At 41.2% G+C, this 21,544-nt stretch overlaps 1 protein-coding gene across 1 annotated transcript in view; it reads left to right on the top strand.

The window, feature by feature from the left end:
• ACTR2 (actin related protein 2) overlaps nucleotides 1-20,336 on the top strand; it is a 42,819-nt gene extending 22,483 nt beyond the window's left edge. The window contains exons 3-9 of the mRNA XM_075596111.1: nucleotides 162-377; nucleotides 1,503-1,575; nucleotides 7,975-8,111; nucleotides 10,867-11,016; nucleotides 13,772-13,917; nucleotides 15,442-15,574; nucleotides 18,358-20,336. Of these exons, the coding sequence (XP_075452226.1) occupies nucleotides 162-377; nucleotides 1,503-1,575; nucleotides 7,975-8,111; nucleotides 10,867-11,016; nucleotides 13,772-13,917; nucleotides 15,442-15,574; nucleotides 18,358-18,528 (1,026 nt within the window). The 3' untranslated portion in view covers nucleotides 18,529-20,336. The remainder of the gene's footprint in view (nucleotides 1-161; nucleotides 378-1,502; nucleotides 1,576-7,974; nucleotides 8,112-10,866; nucleotides 11,017-13,771; nucleotides 13,918-15,441; nucleotides 15,575-18,357) is intronic.
• The last annotated feature ends 1,208 nt before the right edge of the window (nucleotides 20,337-21,544 follow it).

The following is a 21,544-nucleotide window of genomic DNA, read 5'->3' as shown; positions in this document are numbered from 1 at the left end:
CAATAAAGAGTAAGGCCTAACGTGCGTCCAGTGCTTTAGGTGCACAAATCTGTTTAAGGCTACAAGGGAAACGAGTACCTTTATTTTTTGTGTGTTAATATATTTCCCATCCATTTGCAACTGAACATTCTTGAGCGCTGTCTTTGTTTGTCAAATTCTAGGACCTTATGGTTGGCGATGAAGCAAGTGAGCTGCGCTCAATGCTGGAGGTGAACTACCCAATGGAGAATGGTATCGTGCGGAACTGGGATGACATGAAACATCTCTGGGACTACACATTTGGGCCTGAGAAATTGAACATAGACACCAAGGACTGTAAAATCCTCCTCACAGAACCCCCCATGAACCCGACAAAAAACCGGGAGAAGATTGTTGAGGTACCGTAACTTTATTTTTATATTTCAAATGTGTTAATGTTAAACCTTATGCAATATGGCTGTAATAATAATCATCCCATACAGGTTCAGAACAAGACCTGTTGAATGTACATTTACTTGTAATACCCATAGAATAAAATAGATGTACAGGCAGCCTTATTAAATGCCTGTCACTTAATTGTACCGTGTTGCTTTTTTAAGATACTTTGCATACAACATGGCTACCACTAGGGTGTTTCCCTTTATGCCATCATATGCAGTTATATTTAAAGAGCCGTCCCCCTCGAGTATTTTTCTTCTCATGGATCGCGAAGCAGGGGCTGAACCGACCTGCTTATTACCAGAGATACATTCCTGCGTAAAGGTAGCTTATCACGGAACGGAGGGGGGGGGGGGGGTTGTTGCCACTGGCGGGACCTTCCGCTGGTAATTAACGCGGTTCAGCCCCCTGCTTCCCATCCATGTAAAAACGGAGTAGGCTCAAAAAGAGCATGGGGAGCTGCTCTAAACTCATTATTGCAAGGTCACCATGTAGTACGATATGAAAATGACCTATTTTCCCTGTGCACAACTTTCATCCAGGTTACTCATTGACTTGCAGTGCAATAGTGTTCAGTTTTCAGGAGATGCTGTGTGACCCACTTTAATCGACAATCACTTTTTCTTTTGTAGGTCAGATTCAGATATAATGTAAATAGCGGTGCTAAGTTACAGGAGTTGCTACTGGAGAAGTGTAGTTATGTCTTGGGCTGCGATGCCTTTTTAATGGACCAACCAGTGTGCTTCATAGAAAGTAACATCATAAATTAGGTTGAAAAAGACTTGTCCATCGACGTCAACCTTTTTAAGTTCTAATTGGGTGTGATACTCATCCTATATACAGTTCTATTTATATTCATAGATATACACGTATTAATGTTTAAAGATCTTTGAAGACTAGTACCTGTTGTGTTTCTATACTCGCACGTTTCCTTTGTGTCTAAACGCTTACTGCTATTGGTCTATTAAAAGAACTTGCGGCTATGGGATATTTTTGTTCTTTGTATAATTACCTTGTCAAAAAGACGTCTGTCTGATTTTTATAACTTTTAAAATAACAGTTTTAATGTGCTTTCTATTTTTCAGGTTATGTTTGAAACCTACCAATTCTCTGGTGTATACGTTGCTATACAGGCCGTTCTTACGTTGTATGCACAAGGTGGGTAATAATCTCTTGATGTTTCCTTAAGATGCACTTTAGTTTGAAGCCATTTATCTTTGTTAAAACAATCTAGCAATGTCTACAGACATGATTCCTGTTCACCTGACTCAAGACACACTTGTTTGTTCCTTCACCACTGGATCTTATTCATCTTGGTAGACTACAACTATTGTTGTTTTTGTTTTGTTTTTCCCATTTGGCTACCTCCTACCCCCTCCAATTGTGTCCTTACACTGTAATGAAATAAAAAGCATGATAATCTGCAGCAAACATAAGATCATTAAAAAATATATATATCTTTTGATTTTCCTGTTCCCCATGGCAGTGGGCACTGTAGGGTTAAATTCAGGACAGGAAATTGAATTCTACAGATAGTACCATAAAAGCCCCTGCTACTACCTGCAGGTATTCTCTCTCTTCCTGGCCTACAGCAGTGGTGTTTATTTTGTAAAGGACTCCCCAGACTGCAGTTAATCCAGGGGATTCTCGGCCTCTTTCCTCCTGCAGCTCTGACATATAAGCACCGTGCAGGGTTTGCTGCTCAGAGGCCCATGCAACAGGGCAGACCGCAGATGTCTCAGTACGCAGTGGTAACGGCTGATGTGGGAACATGCCTTTTTTTGCATGGTGTCCCACATGGTTGAATAGCGCGTGCCCGTCTTGCGTGCGCTCCCAACATGCAGGCACAAGCTCGGCTGTGCAGATATGCCATCAGCGCTCTGAATAAACGGACAATGATGTCAGAGGCGATGGGGTGACAGCCTCAGAAAAATTAAAGCAATCTGCATGGAACACTGCAGAGGAAAACAAATCCGCTGCAGGGATTGCAGAAATATGTGTGGAGGCTGCTGCAAGCAAGGGGGGTTGCTTCAGAAAAAACATGAGTCCTTAGTTTGGAGGAGACATCTAAAGCATTGATTATGCAGGTCACCATAGTTCCTCTGTGATACAGCCAGAAGAGGGAACTTTTAAAGTGGCAACGGAGGTTCTGCATCAAGAAAAGAAAGGTGATCGTTAAAAAAAAATAATAATTGTGCAGTAGAAGCTATCGGTGAGAAGCTCCGTGGATATTGTCTTAAATCAGCAGCAGGGGAACCAAATGTACAGATAATTAGTTTTCTGTGGATAAAGGACACAGTTAGGCTATGGCCCCAGTGTCGTCTGGCGACACGTGTAGCTGTGTAAACTGCTGTCTGTGGCTGAGCTGCAGGAGATTCGACAGAGGGCATGACAGAAGCGCGGTCATTACGTCACCCGGCTGGTTTGCCCTCATTGATTGAATCACCGGGAGCCGTGGCCAGCGCTCTGTTGCCAGTTCTAAAGACAATTTTCTGGTCTTCAGAAAATCTAGTCTAGGAAGGCGGCGGCAAATTGTGCGCCAAGGCAGCTAGTGGGCCCTGCCCCGCTGACTGCCGGTTCTTGTTCCTGCAGCGCATGCCATAGCGCGCTATGCAGCATGTACTGGGGACCTAGCCTAACTCGGGGTGATAAATCAGAAGTACAACAAGCGACTAAATCAGAATTCAATCTAGAACTGGTGGAACCTCTAATAAAAGCATTGAGGAAAATATTGAAATTGGGATTAAAAGGTAAATCGGAGAGTAGATACATTATTTGGGGAACCGCAAAGAAAGACTAGGTGTTTTCTGATCCATCAAGTGATTACGAATACGGTAGAAGCAAAATGGGCTCAGCCTGATTATTAAAAAATAAATAGATTCCCACAAAATTCAACAAAATGTATCCTTTTTGACAGAGGGGACATTCTGGGAGGTAACTCCGAAAGTGGAGGCAGCAATATCTAGTTACAAGGAAAACAACCGTATCAGTTGAAAGGACGAGATGGATAGCGTTCTGAAGAAATCTTATCTGACGGCAGGTGCCATGGGCAAACCTGTGATATCAACCACGTCGGTATTGAGCTATGGGCATGTGATCTCTAATATTGAGGAAGCATTAGAGACGAGTGAGGAGAGCTTGAATTCTAAAAGCTTTTTCAGAGAACAAGTGGGCATCCGACTATTTAGAGACACACACCAAACTAAGATGGTGGGGAAATTACCAAAATCTGCACCAAGTGCATTTGTTACCAATCACCACAGACACCAGCGGAGCAGGTTGGGGAGCTCAGATGAGAGCTAGTGGCTCAAGGTCGGCATTTACCAGCAAATCTGCTAGATATCAAGGCAGTTCAGAAAGCACTGGCGCCAAGAACACAAGGCGTGGAAATATACAGATAAGATCTGAAAACAGCACAGTGGGGAAGTATAGCCAAACAAGGAGGAACAAAGAGTTGAAGACTGATTATATAGACATCAAAAATCCTGTCGTGCAGAAGGCAGTCACAAATATGACAGCCATACATATACCAGGGTCACAAAACATGACAGCAGATTATCGCCGTCGCAGCAAAATGCACCCTGGAGAATGGTTATTAGACAGCCAAGTATTTTCATGAAATAGTGAAGCGTTGGTCAACCCAAAGTAGACCTGAGGGTCACATCACAACAAAAAGGTGGACTGTTACTGCACCAGGCGATATTATCCTTGTGCGATGTATACAGGTGACCTCCGCTTCAATTGGCAGTTCAAACTGACATATATCTTTTTCCATCAATCCCTCTTATTGCAAAGATATTGGGGAAAATAAAAACTGACCAAGCAGAGGTGATACGGATTGTGCCATATTGGCCAAAGATACCATGGTTTGCCCATCTAAGAAACATGACAATAGACACTCCATGGCATTTTGACCGTGTACGAGAGTTGTTACATCAAGGCCTGGTATAATATCCAAATCCCAGACAACTAGATCTGGTGGCTTGGAGATTTGTATGGAAAGTCCTGAGAGATGTTCATATAGGACTATACGGACTCTGTTAAAAGCAAGGAAAAAGTTAACTGTGTACTACAGAATTTGACTTGGTTTCAGGGTCTGGTGTGAAAAACAGAAACACATTTTTTTCTCATTAACCTCTGACATGGGTACAATTTCTGCAAGAAGGATTTGTCTCAGGACTCGGTCTGAGTTCATTTAAAATGCAAGTATCGGCATGATCACCACTACTAGAAGGAAATCTGGCAGCTGGAAGACTTGTCATTCATTTCTTCCAAGCAGTCAAAAGATTAAGACCACAAATTGGGTGTAGAGTTTTGTCATGCGACTTCTCTGGTTCTGGGTGACCGGACAGTGCATCTTTTGAACCTGTACATCAAATATCTTTGAAACTAATGACATGGAAGATTGCGTTTTTCATAGCCATAACGTCAGCAAGGAGAGTGGGTGAGTTACAAGCTCTAGCTTGCAAAGAACCGTTCCTTATCATTCACCTGAATAAGGCAGTCATACAACCAGTTTACAATTTTTTTGCCTAAAGTGGTGTTTCAATTTCACATTAACCAAGAAATTGTAATTCCCTAATTTTGCCCCAAACCGTGAAATAAGAGGAAGTACAGCTCAACCCTGTTATAACGCGATCCGTTACAACGCGAATACGCTTATAACGCGATGCAAGCGTGGCTCCCAATTTTCATATTTATGAATAACTTTACAACATGATTATTGATGTCTTAAATACTTTATCATAAAATGCATACAATTGTACATTATTTCTAACGCGATCCGCTTATAACGCGATGTGATTCTTTGGACCCCAAGCACAGCGTTATAAGGGGGCTGAGCTGTATTACACGATCTCGATGAGATGTTTGAAGACCTAGATCAATCACGTGCAATGTATCAGTCGAATTGGCTGGTTATCCTCCCAGAAATACCGAGGACTGGGCAAGCAGCGTCCAAGGCAACAATATCCAGATGGATCGTTTCATACATAAGGTAAAGATATGAACAACAAGATCCACCTTGAAGTCTAAAGGCTCATTCACAAAGCCATGACCACATCATGGGCATTTAAGGCACAGGCATCACCTGCACAGATTTGCAAGACAGCCGTATGGTCATCTTTTAACACACTTGTGAAAAATACTATAGGCTGGGCATTCAGGCCTCAGCTGACGCAAGCTTTGGTGGCAAACTGCTTGTCTCTAGTAACAAAATAAATGCGTTGAAACTGATAATGGCGGTCTTTATTACTGCCATCCCTTATTATATTGCTTGGGTATGTCCTCGTGGTGCCCTCTGCCATGGGGAACAGGAAAAGAGAAAATGTATCCAACTTGGGGCCTTTTATGGTACTAACTGCAGAATTGAATTTCCTGTTCTACTGGAGCCAAGGATGGACCTTAATCCTACGATGTTCCCTGTCATATGGTTCTAGAAAAAGAAAATTACTGTAAGTTGGATACATTTTCTCTTTTCTTAGGGACGGATTCTTCTAGTGTCAAGAACGATAACACAAACAAAAAATAGGTGCCTCTTGTTTTTTATAGTAGAGAGCAAGTTGGATTGGTCAATACATAGTTAAAAGTCCCCCAAACTATACATTAGTCCGATTTATTTATTTTATTTTCTCCTTTTTGTAAGTCCTTTGGGTTGGGGGTGATAACAAGAAAACTCCCACGATAACACATTTATCACTATCACTATCATGACATGTCGCAATAAATATTTGAGAAATCTAAAAATGTTCAAGTAAATCTAAATAAAACGTTATCAAAATAACTTTTAGATTTCCTTGAGCAAATGGCCCTTCGTTTCCAACCCCTTCCCATATCTGCACTGTTTACATCACCCTAACATCCCCATCATCCCATCTCTCACCCTTAGATACACCCATTTTAAACACATTTTCTTGAATTGTCAATCTATTTTAATCCTTTTTTTTTTTTTTTTTACATTTTCTAAATGAAATATGTTTTTAAATGGCGGAAGGGTGAAGGTGTTGAGGTGATGGAAGCAGTATAGGTCAGAAAAAGTGAAGTGCATTCATGGAAGGGGGGTGTTAACAGGTCCCACTGGGAGGGGAGAGGTTAGAGGGGATTAAGGGCCCCGGGGGAGAGCGTAAGAGCTTAACACAAGGAAACCCCATTCACAGCAGCCCGCTGCTCACTCCCCATGCTGCCTGAATCTCCTCCCCCTCCCTCAGCATTCAGAAGCAGGAAGGGAGGGATTCTTGGAAGAAAGAGGCAGTGAAAGGCATAACCGCGAACGTCTGGCCACAGGAGCCGTTGCCCCGTGATAGCAGGTAATCTCCCATATCGGCACACCGTGAGATTACATTACAGCGGTATTTTGGTATACCGTCCAACCCTACTTTGAGTCTGATTGAGAGAAAAGCACTATATAAATGGTTATCACGTTTACAAATTGTTTTTGAAAAGAAAATTGACAAATTGACATTGCCTGCTTGTCAGAGCCAATAAAGAACGTGTCAATGTCTTTATCTTGCTTGTATTCCTTTGAATAAAAAACATGCGCTTGCTTTAAATTCCCTCAAAGAGAAGCAGGAGCCTGGATGATGAATTAAAACCAAATCTTTAGATGTTGATAAGATAGGAAAAGCAAGGTTGTCTTAATATTCAGCACTTTCCATTTTGTATCAGTGATCTGATAATATGCTAATCCTTGTGACAGATGACACAACCTTTGTGTGGTAGCCGCAGACTTTTTTTTTTTTGTTGCCAGTTCTGATAACGATGAGTAATGCTGGCGTGGATCTTAATGAAGAAATAAAGATGAGGATCATTGTAGGATGCATAAGCAAGTAAACATGTTGCCTGTAGTTATCCTTACGTCTGTCATGCTGTAGGCCTTTTTCATGGTTTGCCGTTCATTTCTATATACCTTTTATAAGGAAAAAGAGAAATTGTGTAGGTGCAAAGCACTGAGCACATAACATTGCTCCCAATGTACAGGGCTTGTCCTTTTGAATAATGTTGGCATGCTTGTGTGTGCCAGTGGGAAAGCATTCATTCATAGAACGGGTGGTGCGCTCGCAGCTTCCACCATCATTTGTTAAAAAGACGTGTTAACCAGCCCTCTTCTAGAGAGCACGGTCTGAGAAACGTATTCAGTTTCCATGGTAACCGCGATTTACGCCCTCACCACATTGTACATGTACGTTCATCAAACAAAGCAGAGAACTTACCACACACGGCTACATGCTTTGAAATCCTTTTCAAGAACAACCCTGCTGATTCCTCTTTGTATCTTTTTTGCAAAGTCAAAGCTTCATGAGCATGTTGTTGATCAAGACTACCTTACCGTGAGGAGAGATTACCTGGTATTACTTTTTACATGCATTGAAATTACGAAGGTGTGGGCCATAGTCCGACACTCGGTACCTAAAGCTAGATAGATGGTGGCAAAGAGACCTGGACATTCCTACCATGCACTTATCTCAGTCAAGTAACACTTGGAGTATCTCTCCTGCAGATGGTACAGCATTGTGTACTTCATGAATGTTGTATGATTGCTTTTTTTCTGTTTCTGTGCAGGTTTGTTGACTGGTGTTGTTGTGGACTCTGGAGATGGCGTTACTCACATTTGCCCAGTTTACGAAGGCTTCTCTCTTCCTCATCTCACCAGGAGACTAGACATTGCTGGCAGGGATATCACCCGTTACCTTATCAAGGTAACAGCATAAATCGGAATGCAATGAAGCCCGACTTAAACCTGTTGTATAATCTTTCGGGATTTCTTTAGTCTTATTTTTTCATTGGTTGCTTGTCTGCAGGGCCGCCAACAGAAATCTTGGGGCTCAGGACAAATGCAAGGAGCAGGCCCCCGCCACCCCACCCATAGCACACCTAACACGAATATTTTTTTTAGGGCAACTTTTACTTAAATGGCAGTGTTGCAAGCCCTATTTCACACCTCGCGAGCCCACCCATTTTACATCTCGCGAGCCCCCTCTAATTCCCTCCCTTTTCCCATGTATTTCTCTCCCCTCAGTCTCACCTCTCCCCTTCCATCAATTACCCCACTCTCCCTCAATCCCTGCCCCCCCGCCTCACATGTATTTGTCTCCCCTACTCCCTCTTTTCCTCACTCGCTCTCGCCCCCCTTTCCTCTCCCCCTTCCGTCAATTACACCACTCTCACTCAATTCCCTCCCCTTCACATAACTCCCCCCACAAAATATATACCAAAAAAAAAAACGCCCCAATGCAAAAAACTTCCCACCCACAAATACATACAAAAAAAATCCACAACCCCCAAATATATACAACCCCCCACCCTCCCCAAATATATACAACCCCCCACCCTCCCCAAATATATACAAACCCTCCCCAAATATATACAAACCCCCCCACCCTCCCCAAATATATACAACCCCCCACCCTCCCCAAATATATACAAACCCCCCACCCTCCCCAAATATATACAAACCCTCCCCAAATATATACAACCCCCCCCCACCCTCCCCAAATATATACAAACCCCCCACCCTCCCCAAATATATACAACCCCCCACCCTCCCCAAATATATACAAACCCTCCCCAAATATATACAAACCCCCCCACCCTCCCCAAATATATACAACCCCCCACCCTCCCCAAATATATACAACCCCCCACCCTCCCCAAATATATACAAACCCTCCCCAAATATATACAAACCCCCCCACCCTCCCCAAATATATACAACCCCCCACCCTCCCCAAATATATACAACCTCCCCAATACATATAAAAAAAAGACCGCCAACACATATACAAAAAAAACATATAAAAAAACCACACACACACACACACACACACACACACACACACACACACACACACACACACACACACACACACATGCAGGCCTCCTCACTCTACATCCCACGCCGAGCTTCCAGTCAGCGCGCAGCGGAAGCTGAGGTGCTCTGATGTCTGAGGGGCCCGGCACGCTGACGTCAGTGGCTGGGACAGGAAGGCCTGCATCTGATGCAGAGCCGGGGCCCGGCCGCAACCGGTAGCCATTATCTTTTGTTCTCTCCAACCCCCCCCCCCCTCTTGGCAGCCCTGAAGGCCATGGAGTGGGCCCCTGACCCACCAGGCCTGGCACGCCAAACCCGGCAGACCCCCCTATCGGCATCCCTGCTTGTCCCTTTTTAGGGGTTTTTCACTAAGATTTGAAATAATTATGGAAAGATACCACATCCCTTCACTACAATGTTAACTATTAATGATTTTGAAACCTAGTGTATAGACACTTGGATTCAAAACATGTTAACCTGCAGAGCAAGGACCTCTTATTTCCAGACTTGTTAAATGACATCTGAAAGATAATGAAGATGTACATTTTGGAAATCTATAGAAGTTTCCTAGTTGGTTTACATGATGGCTTTAGAAACCTCCTCGATATATCTTTTGAACTTGCACTCACCCAGTCCTCTTACTCAGTGGCACTACACACACCTTGTTTAGGTGCTCTGATGCTGCACCTACATCGCTAGGTACACAGAACTTCAGAAATCTTGGTCCAGAATGGATCACCACTCAAAGTTTAGAATAAAGGATAAACTCGTGTTCCCTTGGTATCAAAAGCTTTTTCTTTTAAAGGAGCAATCCAAGGTTTTTTTTTTTTTAAAATATACTTTTGAAGCAGGGGGTCTCCTGAACTGAACCCTGTTAATTTCAGATCCGGTGACCCCCTGCTTACAGAGATACCTCCGAAGGGGGTGCCCGTATCTCTGCAGTTTAAAGGTCGCTCGTCGCATGGGCCAATAGGAAGCTGCACTGGATGACGTCACAGCTTCCTATTGGCCTGCAGGAGCTTTGATAATCAGCCATAATTTGAAGCCTGGAGTGGCTACCGGCACTCATTGTGGAGGTAAGTACTTTCGGAAGCAGGGGTTCACCTCCAGAGACCCCTTGCTTCAATCCTGTATTTAAAAAGAAATGCTTGGGTTGCAGGCACATTGTTGAAAAACAAGCAACGTTTCAAGGCCCCCTGGCTCCCAAAGGGGCTTGTTTTTGAAACGTTGCTTGTGTTTAATTAATGTGAATGTGTTCTCACTATTATTCGCTTCTCTTTGGGTCAATGATGGGAAGTTTTTAGATTTCCAAGCATTTAGAAATCAAAGCAACTATCAATCACATGGTAAAATCTACTGAAACAGGCGAGGGCAGCCATCTTTAGGATACCCAGCCATTTACATTTTAAGGGTAACTTTAGTGAGAGATTTGCCGATAAATATCCAAGGCTTTTAGTAACTGATAAAACAATTAAATAAACATTGTACGTTAGATATGAATTAATTGGTAGTTGGGGCAACACTTCTACCAAATGCGTTAACACTGCATAAGATAAATGTCTTAACAGCTTTCTTTTTGAGTGAACATATCACACAGACACAGTGCTGGTTTTTAATGAACAATACTTCTGTGTTCCATGCAGTTGCTGCTGTTGCGGGGTTACGCCTTCAATCACTCGGCTGATTTTGAGACTGTTCGCATGATCAAGGAGAAGCTCTGTTATGTCGGATATAACATTGAACAGGAGCAGAAACTTGCCTTGGAGACCACCGTCCTTGTGGAGTCTTACACTGTGAGTACCACACATCTTTCAAACTGTTCCCCTGCAGAGTTTGGTGGGTGAAGTGCAAAAAGTTTTTGCACTCTGACACTTTATTTTTATTTTTTTTCGCCCCCCACTCCCCCCTTTTTGTTTAGGGCAATACATATTGCATCTATTTTTTTAAACTTATTTTATTTTTTTAACAAAAAAATTAAACTATCGGTTGCTAATTTGCTCTAAATCCTTGTCCTTCCCCATACCTATACTCTGTGGTACTCACCAGTTCCGATTTACTCTAGAAAAAGAAATGTAAACCATTAGAGTAGGGGGGTTACTGCTTGAAGTGTCATTTTGAAATACAGATATTTGGTATACAGTTATCTTATCCCTGACTAATGTTTAAAAGTGTGCTATTAGAAACAACAAAAAGCTATATCCCTGCACAGGTATGTACAAAAAGTTAAAACCACAACCAAGTGTGCCAAGACACTGTATTAAATATAGCCAACTACACTAATGTGTGAAAAGGACACACAAACAAACTAATGCGCACAAGGTAATTGCAAATACGCAGTCAACTTTTCGCTCTCCCAATGAGACTCAGGATAAAAAAGGAAACAGGATTGTATGTGGTAATTAAAGGCTGAATGATGGATGCGTCATCGGTTTATAGTCCGACCGCCTGTGACCACTTCCGGTGTTGTAAAATATTATTCAAAACCAGAACTGCCAAGTCATTTTTGTATACCTTGTTTGGTGTAGATTATATTCTATACGTTTGGGGGGGGGGTTTGTAGTTAATGGGGGTCAAAATATTGAAATAACACATGTAAAACCTTTTAAAAGTAGCTTGGTTTTTACAGTATTGGCATCCCATTCACATTTAAAAAAATAAATAAAACCTAATTATTTTTTTTTATTTAAACACTACAGTATATGAACTAATTTACCAAACCAATGGTGACAATACTTGTGAGCGTCTCCTAACAGACGTCTTGCCTGCCTTTTTGTAACCGGTGCCATTGAAGCTTTGTGTGGCATTTTCATACCTTATAATCCTTGCTGTATGTGGCGTTTCAGGCTGTGTAATGCCGTTTCTTAACTGTTCGGGACGCCCCATCCAGGCCATGCACCAGCATAAACCTTTAACTGTAGTTGTTTAAGGTTAGTTTTACGGCTTTTTTCTCTGCCTCAGGCCTTATTCTTTGCACTTACCTTATAAATCCCCTGCTGTAAAGAGCAAAGGAAATATCTCTGCCTTGTATATATTTCAATGTTTGTATTTTAGCTTTCGGGTACATTCGGCTTCCCCTAATGCATTTTAAGTTGAAAAAACAAAACAATCAGAAAAAAATGCAATGCACACACATGGTCTGTCAATGGTAGTTACTCTCTTACTACATATAGGTAAATAGCAGCAGGACACGGAAGATTTTAGGGGACCAACGTTTCCCGCTTCCTCTGAGATAGTCAGGATAAAGGTTTACATTTCACCGCACTCCTTTTAGGTAATTGTAGTGGGTGTCCTTTTTCTTTGTAAGGTGCAGGCAGTTGCAACCTGTAAATAAACCACTTTATTATGCTATAATGTCTGGTGTAAGACTTTGTTAGAATAGTCTGGTAAGAAGATATCCATCTCCAAGTTGCCTCTGAGATGAGTACTATTTCCCTACAGTACATGCACTAATTCACGGAGTAACCGTTTATTAGACCATATGTGACTTGCATTTGTTCTTATTATTGTATGCAAGGCAACTAGTTTGTCATTCGGTGAATGTTGCAATAGCCGACAAACCCCTGGACTTGTGACATTATTTGTATGGCATAATGTGTGTTTCTTTTTATACCTGATTGTTGTCACAAGTGATTTCTAGATATGAGCCTGTATCCCTTTATATTCCGAAGTGGTGCCATGCCATTAGACACCTTACAAGTCTGCCAAGTGAGTCAAGGCAATAATCATCAATACAATTCCTGTTGCACAGCCCTGGTGTTAAAATGTGTATCGTACTCTGGTCAGCCATGTTGGCATTCAAAAGGTTCAATCTGACCAATGACACTGCCGCTTTACAGGGGGCATGCAAGTGAAGAAACCTTATTCTGCATTTTGGTTCTGTATAGTTGAGTGTTTTTGCCACTTATCATCCATCATAACTTTTTTTTAGTCTTTCTATGCAATGATTAGGGGGTGCCACACTAATTCCTAGCTAACTACCCCCAATTCATTGTAATCTTTCCACATCCCTCCTTATGAAATAGGTGTCTAATTTGAATGGTTTTATTGTGAGGGGGAAAAGTCCATCCTGTTTCATGTGGAAACTTCCAAGCTCTCATAGACCCATAAAAATCAAGAACTAAAGCATGTTATTTTACATCCCAGAACACGATGGCTTAGTGCATCATGTAAAATAAAACATGCTTAATTTGTTGTGGTTTTGAACAGTAGCTACCTTTTTTTTCAGTACTTGGTTGGGTATTTTTCATTAACCTTGTAAGCACTTGTTTTGCTGACCATTGAATAGGTGTATATTGGCATACAGTATGTACACCTCTATAGTAGGCAAGACAAACTGTTAAATTGTACACTTTTATGAGAGTGACAATGCGGCTTCAAGGCATTTCACGCTTTAATTGCAAGAGGGTCAGTGTGTTTTATGTGCCTCTTGCACAAAAGGGCTTCATGAACCTCTGCTAATTGGGCCTGGCAACCCCCCCCCCCCCCCATGGAAGGAGTGACATAATAAAAGTTCTGTGTTTTGTTTTTGTTTTCCTTTTGCTTGCACAGCTTCCAGATGGCAGGGTTATTAAAGTAGGTGGCGAGCGCTTTGAAGCGCCAGAAGCACTGTTCCAGCCTCATCTTATCAACGTGGAAGGCGTTGGCGTTGCTGAATTGCTTTTCAACACTATCCAGGCTGCTGACATTGATACTCGGTGAGATTGTAAATTTGTACTACTGTAGATCTGCATTATCAGTACTATGAGTATTAGGGCAGTCCTATAAAGGTGGGTAACAAAAATACTTGGTGTATTTGGATTCCACAGAGACATGGTGGTTACCCTCGGTGACCATTTTTATTTGTCCTGTGAAAAACAGTTATTTTCATAATTACTTTACAAATAGGACAACATGACGTGTGTTGATGTGATTTGTAGATGCAAGTGGGAAAAAATGAACTAAAGTCTGGTAACATTAAATTAAAATAATTATTTAAAAAGTTATACTTGTAGGTCTTTAACAAAATGAGGTTAATGTTTTGAGGCGTCCCATTTTATTCTAAAGAAACTTAATATAAATGGCGGTTGCGTTGCCTGCTCGTTTGACCAGTTGACCTCCTCGGACTATAGAGAATAGAATTTTGTCTTTAGAGTTGGAGGCAAGTGGAAGTATTCTGTTTGCATTGATTACTATGCATCAGGTGTAGTATTGTATTAAAGAAAATCAGCCTGTTCTTTAAAAGAGCATACAGCTTCCATCTGGGACAGGTGCCAACTCTCCTCATGCCACCTTGGTACTTGCACAGTACAACTCATGTTGTCGTTACACATTTTTGTGAAAACTGCACTCTGCACCTCACACTTGAAACCTATTTTAATGATCTCAAATTGCCAAAGTTATTAATTAACAGTTGTGATGGTCATAAAATGGTTATTTTAGGTTTTAACTAATGGTCGTTGCATGTTTAGTAAATGACAGATTACCATAATTGCTCAAATTAGACGAGGATAACTATTTGTAAATAAGTATAAAACGTTCAGTGTCTTCATAGTAACCAAATGCTATGGGAAGGTTTTAGTCTTTACCTAAAATATATTGAAAGCACTTTATGTGTACTGCAGTATAAAGGTAATTTGTCGATCAAGACTTTTTCCTTCTGTTCTATTTAAGACCAACATATATTCCCTGACATCAAAAGCCAAAGAGGCAAATAATAATGACCCGATTTTAAAGATGAGAAAATAGAAGGGAACATGATTGAGTTTGCAATGTATTATTTGGGTGGAGAAAGCCAGCTAAACAATTAGTGCGCCCAGTGGAAAGAAACTTGCTGATTTTCCAGAGCTATTTTAAAAGTTCAAACTTGTATTTTATTTTAAGCCTCGATCCCTGCTTTTCATATTCAACCTCTCATAATTCCATTGTGGCATTAACTGGGACTGCACCTGTAATAACTACCTATTATATTTTCTTTCCTGACATCTCAAATTCTTTGAGATTTCTAAGCGCAGTCTTGAGCTGCAATGAATATAAACTCATCTAGTAGAGGCTTTTGACAATAAGATAAGCTGTTATTGAGCCATGGCCACAAAATGGTAATTAATGCATACACATAGTTAACAGAATTATCCATATGTACACAAGAGAGAGAGGTTCAGTTGCCTCAATAGCCATACAGATGTTGAGACGAATTATTATTCGGTTATCTTACAACGGTTTCATTGTTCCCCCATCTACAGGTCCGAGTTCTACAAGCACATTGTGCTTTCAGGAGGCTCTACCATGTACCCAGGGCTACCGTCTCGCCTGGAGCGTGAGCTTAAACAGCTGTACTTAGAGCGGGTCCTAAAAGGAGATGTTGAAAAACTCTCGGTAAGACTGAAAGATGAAGTATTAAAAGTATAACTTTTTTTAAATGCGTGTGTATATATGTGTGTGTGTGTATGTAGCTCTTCGTCTGGGGTGAGTATTGTAAGCTTTTGGAAGCTATGCTGGTAGTGGTAAGGCAGAAATTATCTTGTACAATGTCAACCTTTTTTTACTAAACTGGGACACTGCTGAATTTGTGATATGCAGGGTCCTGCAATGATGAAATGGACACATGGCCACCATCGCGGTAATGGGTGACCATGGTAAAGAAGCCTATGAGGGCTAAAAGCCATCTAATGAAGTGCAGTCCTACAAGGACCAAAATAAACCAATAGCCGTGTAGTGGTTTACACCCGGGTGATGGTTTAAAAAAAAATAAAATCATGATTTCGATAAACTAAGTAGCATTGGTTTCAGAAAAGTCTGGGCCGTTTTTAATTTTTACGTTTATTTTTTTTATGTCAAGTGTCATGCTAAGGATCCGCCAGCACCAGCGGGCCAACGGCTCCTTTCCTCCAGTCTGGAGGTCCCCGCTGGCTCCTTCCAACGTGGCTGACTGCGTGCTGTGACGCGTCAGCCGGCCGATGCTGCAAGCTTCTCGTGATGAGGAGCGCTGACGCGTCACGTGGTGCGGCAGTCAGCCAATGGGGAGGGAGGTGACTGCGGGAGGGAGGAAGGCGGCAACAGGAGGGAGGCGGCTACCCTCTCCCTGTGTTTTGCTGAGGGGGTGACGGGGCACAGATCCGCTCACTGTCTCTCCCCGGCTATGGTTTGTGGGGAGCTGCAGGGGGGAGGGGGGGGGCCTGTGACATCTGCGGGACCTCACAGCCTTGAGAGAGACATTACCCCCTGTCATGGCCGTGCCCCACTCCCCCCCCCAACCCATCTTGGCCATGCCCCCCGCACGGTGCAGTGACTTGCACGCTCTGCCGGCAGGCAAGGCGGACGCGTGCAGCGGGGCCTCAGCCTCATCTTGCTACTCTGTCATCTGCAATCGCTTGAGTTTAAGCAAAGTATAAAGATGTAGCGTGACCTTGTTCCCTCAGAAAACACAGCCTATTCCAGTATAATGGAGTCTGCATATGCTTCAGTGGTGAGGTTTGTGCAGAATATCTCAATAGAATATATTCTGTCACACCAGAGGTAAAATGAAGGTGGCACTGTGCACAAGACCAGCAGAGATTGTACTTTTACAGTGTGGTGCAAAGGCAAAAATATGCCTCTCTGACTCAAACTTCCGTTACATTTGCTGCCCTAAATCCGCTACTTCTCTCCTACTAACATCGTTCTGGTTCATGGTGAATGCAGTTAAGCTTCTGTTCCATACTGGCGTTGCACTTGACCTGCTCTTACAATTTGTAGTGTTTTGTTTAATTTATTAATTGTTTAATTCCTTATTCATTTGTTTAATTCCTTATGAGATAATATAACATGTCAAAAATATAGGCCCTAAAACCTCTTTGCGCTGTCACAATTATCCCAGGATATACATACTGCTTTCATTATGGGCTCTCTACTTCTTTTGCTATTGACGAAGTTTGGCTGCTCCTTTAATTGTAGGAGAAATCAAAATTGAGCAGTCCTACTGAGAAATGTCCATATGTGCCACTAGAGGGAGCAAGGAAGTCAGATTTGCTCTATTAACCGATCATGGGCGCAGCACCCATGTAAGCCAAAAAAAACCCAGGCTTACCATTTCAAAATCTGTGCTCTGTTCATGTCTGTATGTGTACCAGTGTATGATGGGAAATGTATAGTAATATCAAAATGTGTTATACAATGAATATTTATTTTAATAGAATTACGATATATACAGTGTTTTTTTTATTTTTATTATTGAATTTATATTCACATTTTTGTAGTAAGGTTAAAGAGAATCTAATTGAAAATAAATAAGCTGTGAATTACTGTAGAGCTGCAATTGCACTTTTTGTCGCTTTTCCTGTTTCAAATGTGTAATTTACATGTAAACCATAAACAACAAATTCACTGAATTTGCTGTGACATTAATTGGCAATCCCACAAGGTTCATCAAAAATAAATGAAGCACTTTCTCATTGTAATGGGTTTTGGCGAGATTCAATCACTTGTGAAGTGAAACTTTTTTACTCTGTGTCCTTTGACAAATATGTTTTTCTGATCACCGATCCTATAAAATTCATTTGTTATGGCTTAATGTAACTATTTTATTGTCCATAATATGATCCATAATTTATTGTCCATTATGGTTTTCTTTTTTCTAAATTGTAAAACAGATTATGTAAATAAAAACCATTTGGATATTATTTTATGGTGAAGTTTACAAATACAAACATTTTAAAATGGTCTTACTTTGTTTTACGTTTCAATTGCCTGCATTTAATCTATTACGTATTCCAGTGGCAGTAGTTCACTGTCCTGAATTTTACAGTTTCTTAATGATATTGGGTAGGTTCGTTGTCAAAGTGATGGGTATTTTTTGCTTGTCTTTTCTCTATCAATAAAAGCATTCTCCTTTGTTTGGACTGGAGTTGGGACAAAGGGCAGTTACAATGGTCTTTTAATACTAAATTGTACCTTTTTGTTTGGAGTTTAGGAAATAATTTATTGCTCTGCAATTGACTCATTGTCACAGATTGTACAGGGCAAGGAGGTGGCTCCTCTGCAAGTGACTTGGTGTGTGTACACACACACACACACACACACACACACACGCACCTTTGTTTTTATGTATATAACGAATGAGATGTCATTTTATAGACTTGTGCTCATGGATGTTCTACAATGCGGTCTTCTCTTCCTTGCAGAAATTTAAGATCCGCATTGAAGATCCACCCCGTCGCAAGCACATGGTGTTCCTGGGAGGCGCAGTGCTAGCGGACATCATGAAAGACAAAGACAACTTCTGGATGACTCGCCAAGAGTATCAGGAGAAGGGAGTACGTGTGCTGGAGAAACTTGGTGTGACTGTCCGATAAACTCAACCGTCGGTTCCCATTTGCTTCTTTAAAGCTTTCCTTATTTCCTTTATTGCCAATCTTTGAACTCATTCAGCTACATGGCTTGGAAAGGCCTGTCTGTGCCCTTTTGACCTGAAAGGTCAGGTTTTTGTCCTGGTTTCCTGGGGGGAGCTTTGTTAAATGTTTTGTTAATGTGGCTAAATTTGACTATTTAATTTGACCATTTCTTTACAAACACAAAGCTCTAGCAGTAGAGCGGGTCTACTCCATTGTCTGTACCCAGTAGGCATTTGGTTAATCACAGTAGGCTTTTTCATTTAGTGTACTGCTTTAAGGCTGCTATCTTTATCTTCTGCTCACCGGGTGGTTTGCCTTTATTACCATAAGAGAATCATTTTTAATAGCGGCTTTTACCACCGCATCCTTGGGATGGTTAACTTTGCACCCTTTTCTGCACTTCCACACAACCCCTGCCTTCACAAAACAATAAAATCAAGGTTTGAAAAGTCATCTTCACCGTTCTGTCTAAGCAAACAGTCTGTTATCAATTGGGAACCAACCCCACCAGCTACCAATCACTCTGCCCTCTTCTACCATTGAATTGATAAAGTACTTAATTTTTGTTTTTATTTTCTAGTTTTAATTTTGGTACCCAATGGTACACTTCCATACAATGTAGTCTATTGGGTAGAGTTCCTTTTTTTCTGTTCTGTGTCCTATTAACACAGCACTTGTGCATGTGATAGTCAGCTGGGAACAAGCTCCTTACAGTTCGTTACTGAAATGGTTAAAGGTTTCAAACATGTGTGTGATTTACTTCGAAATATAGAGAAATGGTATCTTTGAAAAGCTTTGTTTAGTGTTTTTTCTTTTGTCACTAATGTCTCTATATATGAAGCGCGGTGATTAAAAATGCAGTTTAAGCCCGGTAACAAGTGAAGGAGAGAGGACTTTTCCCATGACCGAAATGAATAACCGTAATAATTATCTAGAAACCATCAGACCGTTTCTGGGGAGGACGCAATATTGCATATATTTTTTTGTAAGTCTTGATACCTCGTAAGGTGGTAGTTTGCATAAAATGTGTTTTAAAAGAACCTTTAGTGTTACATGTTTGGTAGTAAAACAGTGGTTAACATTGTGCTTCTGTATTCAGTGCAGTCTTTCGCTAGCTGTGATGCTGTTTTTCCATTTATGCAAATGCAAACAAATTACACTCGTGTATGAACTGAGCTGTGCCATAGAATTCAATGTAGGACCAAGCAAAACAGTGCATATGATTCATGACACCGAATTCAAAGGAAGACCAAGCCCCTGCTCTCCTTTGGTTATGGGAAAGGGGGGTGGTTCAAAAACGGCATGTATAGGTAGTTTAATCTAAAAAATGATCATGCACCGCAGACTATCTTGTCTGCAGCAGGGAACATTTCTTTTGCTGTAACCCATCAAACCATTACCGCCGATGTGTCCAGCAACAAGTAACTATGCAGATCGTTTTCCCATCACTATACCTCTGTCCAATGCTATCGTGGTGATGATGTAATAGTTGTATTAAATGAAGAGGCACAGGGTGCTGTGGATGTTGAATCTTATTCTTGCATAAATATATATATATTTTTTTTTTTAATTATTGGTTTTATTTTTATTTTTTTCCCTTTCCCAAGACAAGTTCTTGCTATGGCTTTCTTAATACAAGGCATACAATTTGCTTTTAGGGTAGTGGCTGGTTATTCTTTTTTTTTTTTTCTTTTTTTGTATAATTTCTGTCTTGAACTTTTAAGATAATTTTGAAACTAATTTGGAATAAATTGGTCATTCTCTCTGAACGGCTTCTCATCTTTTGTCTAGTCACACACGCAATGTGTTTACTATGTTGACAAAGCAATATATATTTATAGGACTGTTAGAAAATTCAATGCATGTACTTTTAAAGGTGTTACAAAAAGTTGAAACTAAACTGCACATCCGTTATACCAACAAGTCAGGGACTCTTATAGAATAGGGGTCTCCAACCTTCTCAGTAATGAGAGCTACTTCTGATAAATGAAAATTATCCTGAGCTACTAAAACCTATATTGAAAATATGTGAATTAATGAGTGAATATATAAGCAAAGCAACTCCAGTGCTGCCCCAGGAGATACCCAGTGCAGCAGCTTTAATAGGTCACCATGAAATCGCTGATTTTCCAAGGACCCCAATTCTCTTAATTGAACAGAGTGCTTGGTGTTGCCTATCTTAGAAACAGATGACTTGTAAGACTAACACTGGATTGTGGCTCTTCAGGACCAGGGTTGGAGACCCTTATATTAATTCATGAATAACAGATACGGAGATAATAAATAATAGCAGTTACAGATGACTTATGTAAGATTAAGGGAAACTGCTCTTGACCCTTTTATGGAGGCATAGAGGAGCAGGTGCAGGGCAGCTTTGGTGGGGGACTGTGAGGCACCTAGGCAGTCATCCTTGCCCTATCACACCCGCTCAAAAGATGCAATGGGCCTGGCTTCAGCGCAGGAGGTGCGTGTGCTCACACCTTGGCTCTGACCTGGGGTCGCTGTACCGTCAGGACACACACCTCCACCTTCCCCCTGTGGCGAAGGCAGGGGCGAGCTACTGGTTGTTCACGATAAATGGGTTCACAACCCCTGGTATAGAAATGTAATGAGTTGTTTCTTTATTATTTTAATATAGCCACACTTTGCAGAATCCACATTCAATACATGTAAAAAAAGAAAAATAAGGCTATGTATGGGAACAGAAAATGGGGAGGGGGGGGGGAGAATGTAACATCCCGTCAACATGCATCTCAGCAAGTTAGTGTGTGTATTTTAGGAATGACGGGAAAGGTGTTTTATTTATTTTTTTAAACAGTTGGGCAATTAATTTATATAAATTTCTTGCTATGGATTCTATGGTCCACGAGTAAGCCACTTTAAATGTCTGCACTGCTTTGCATGGGTCTCTTCTGTCTTGGTAATAAGATGTTTGCTTGCAGTGACATGGAACAGATCTCTCAATCAGTTTGGGATC

The sequence above is a fragment of the Ascaphus truei genome, chromosome 4 (assembly GCF_040206685.1).
Source record: "Ascaphus truei isolate aAscTru1 chromosome 4, aAscTru1.hap1, whole genome shotgun sequence".
Classification (NCBI taxonomy): Eukaryota; Metazoa; Chordata; class Amphibia; order Anura; family Ascaphidae; genus Ascaphus; species Ascaphus truei.
This window is presented reverse-complemented; position numbering and strand designations above follow the sequence as displayed.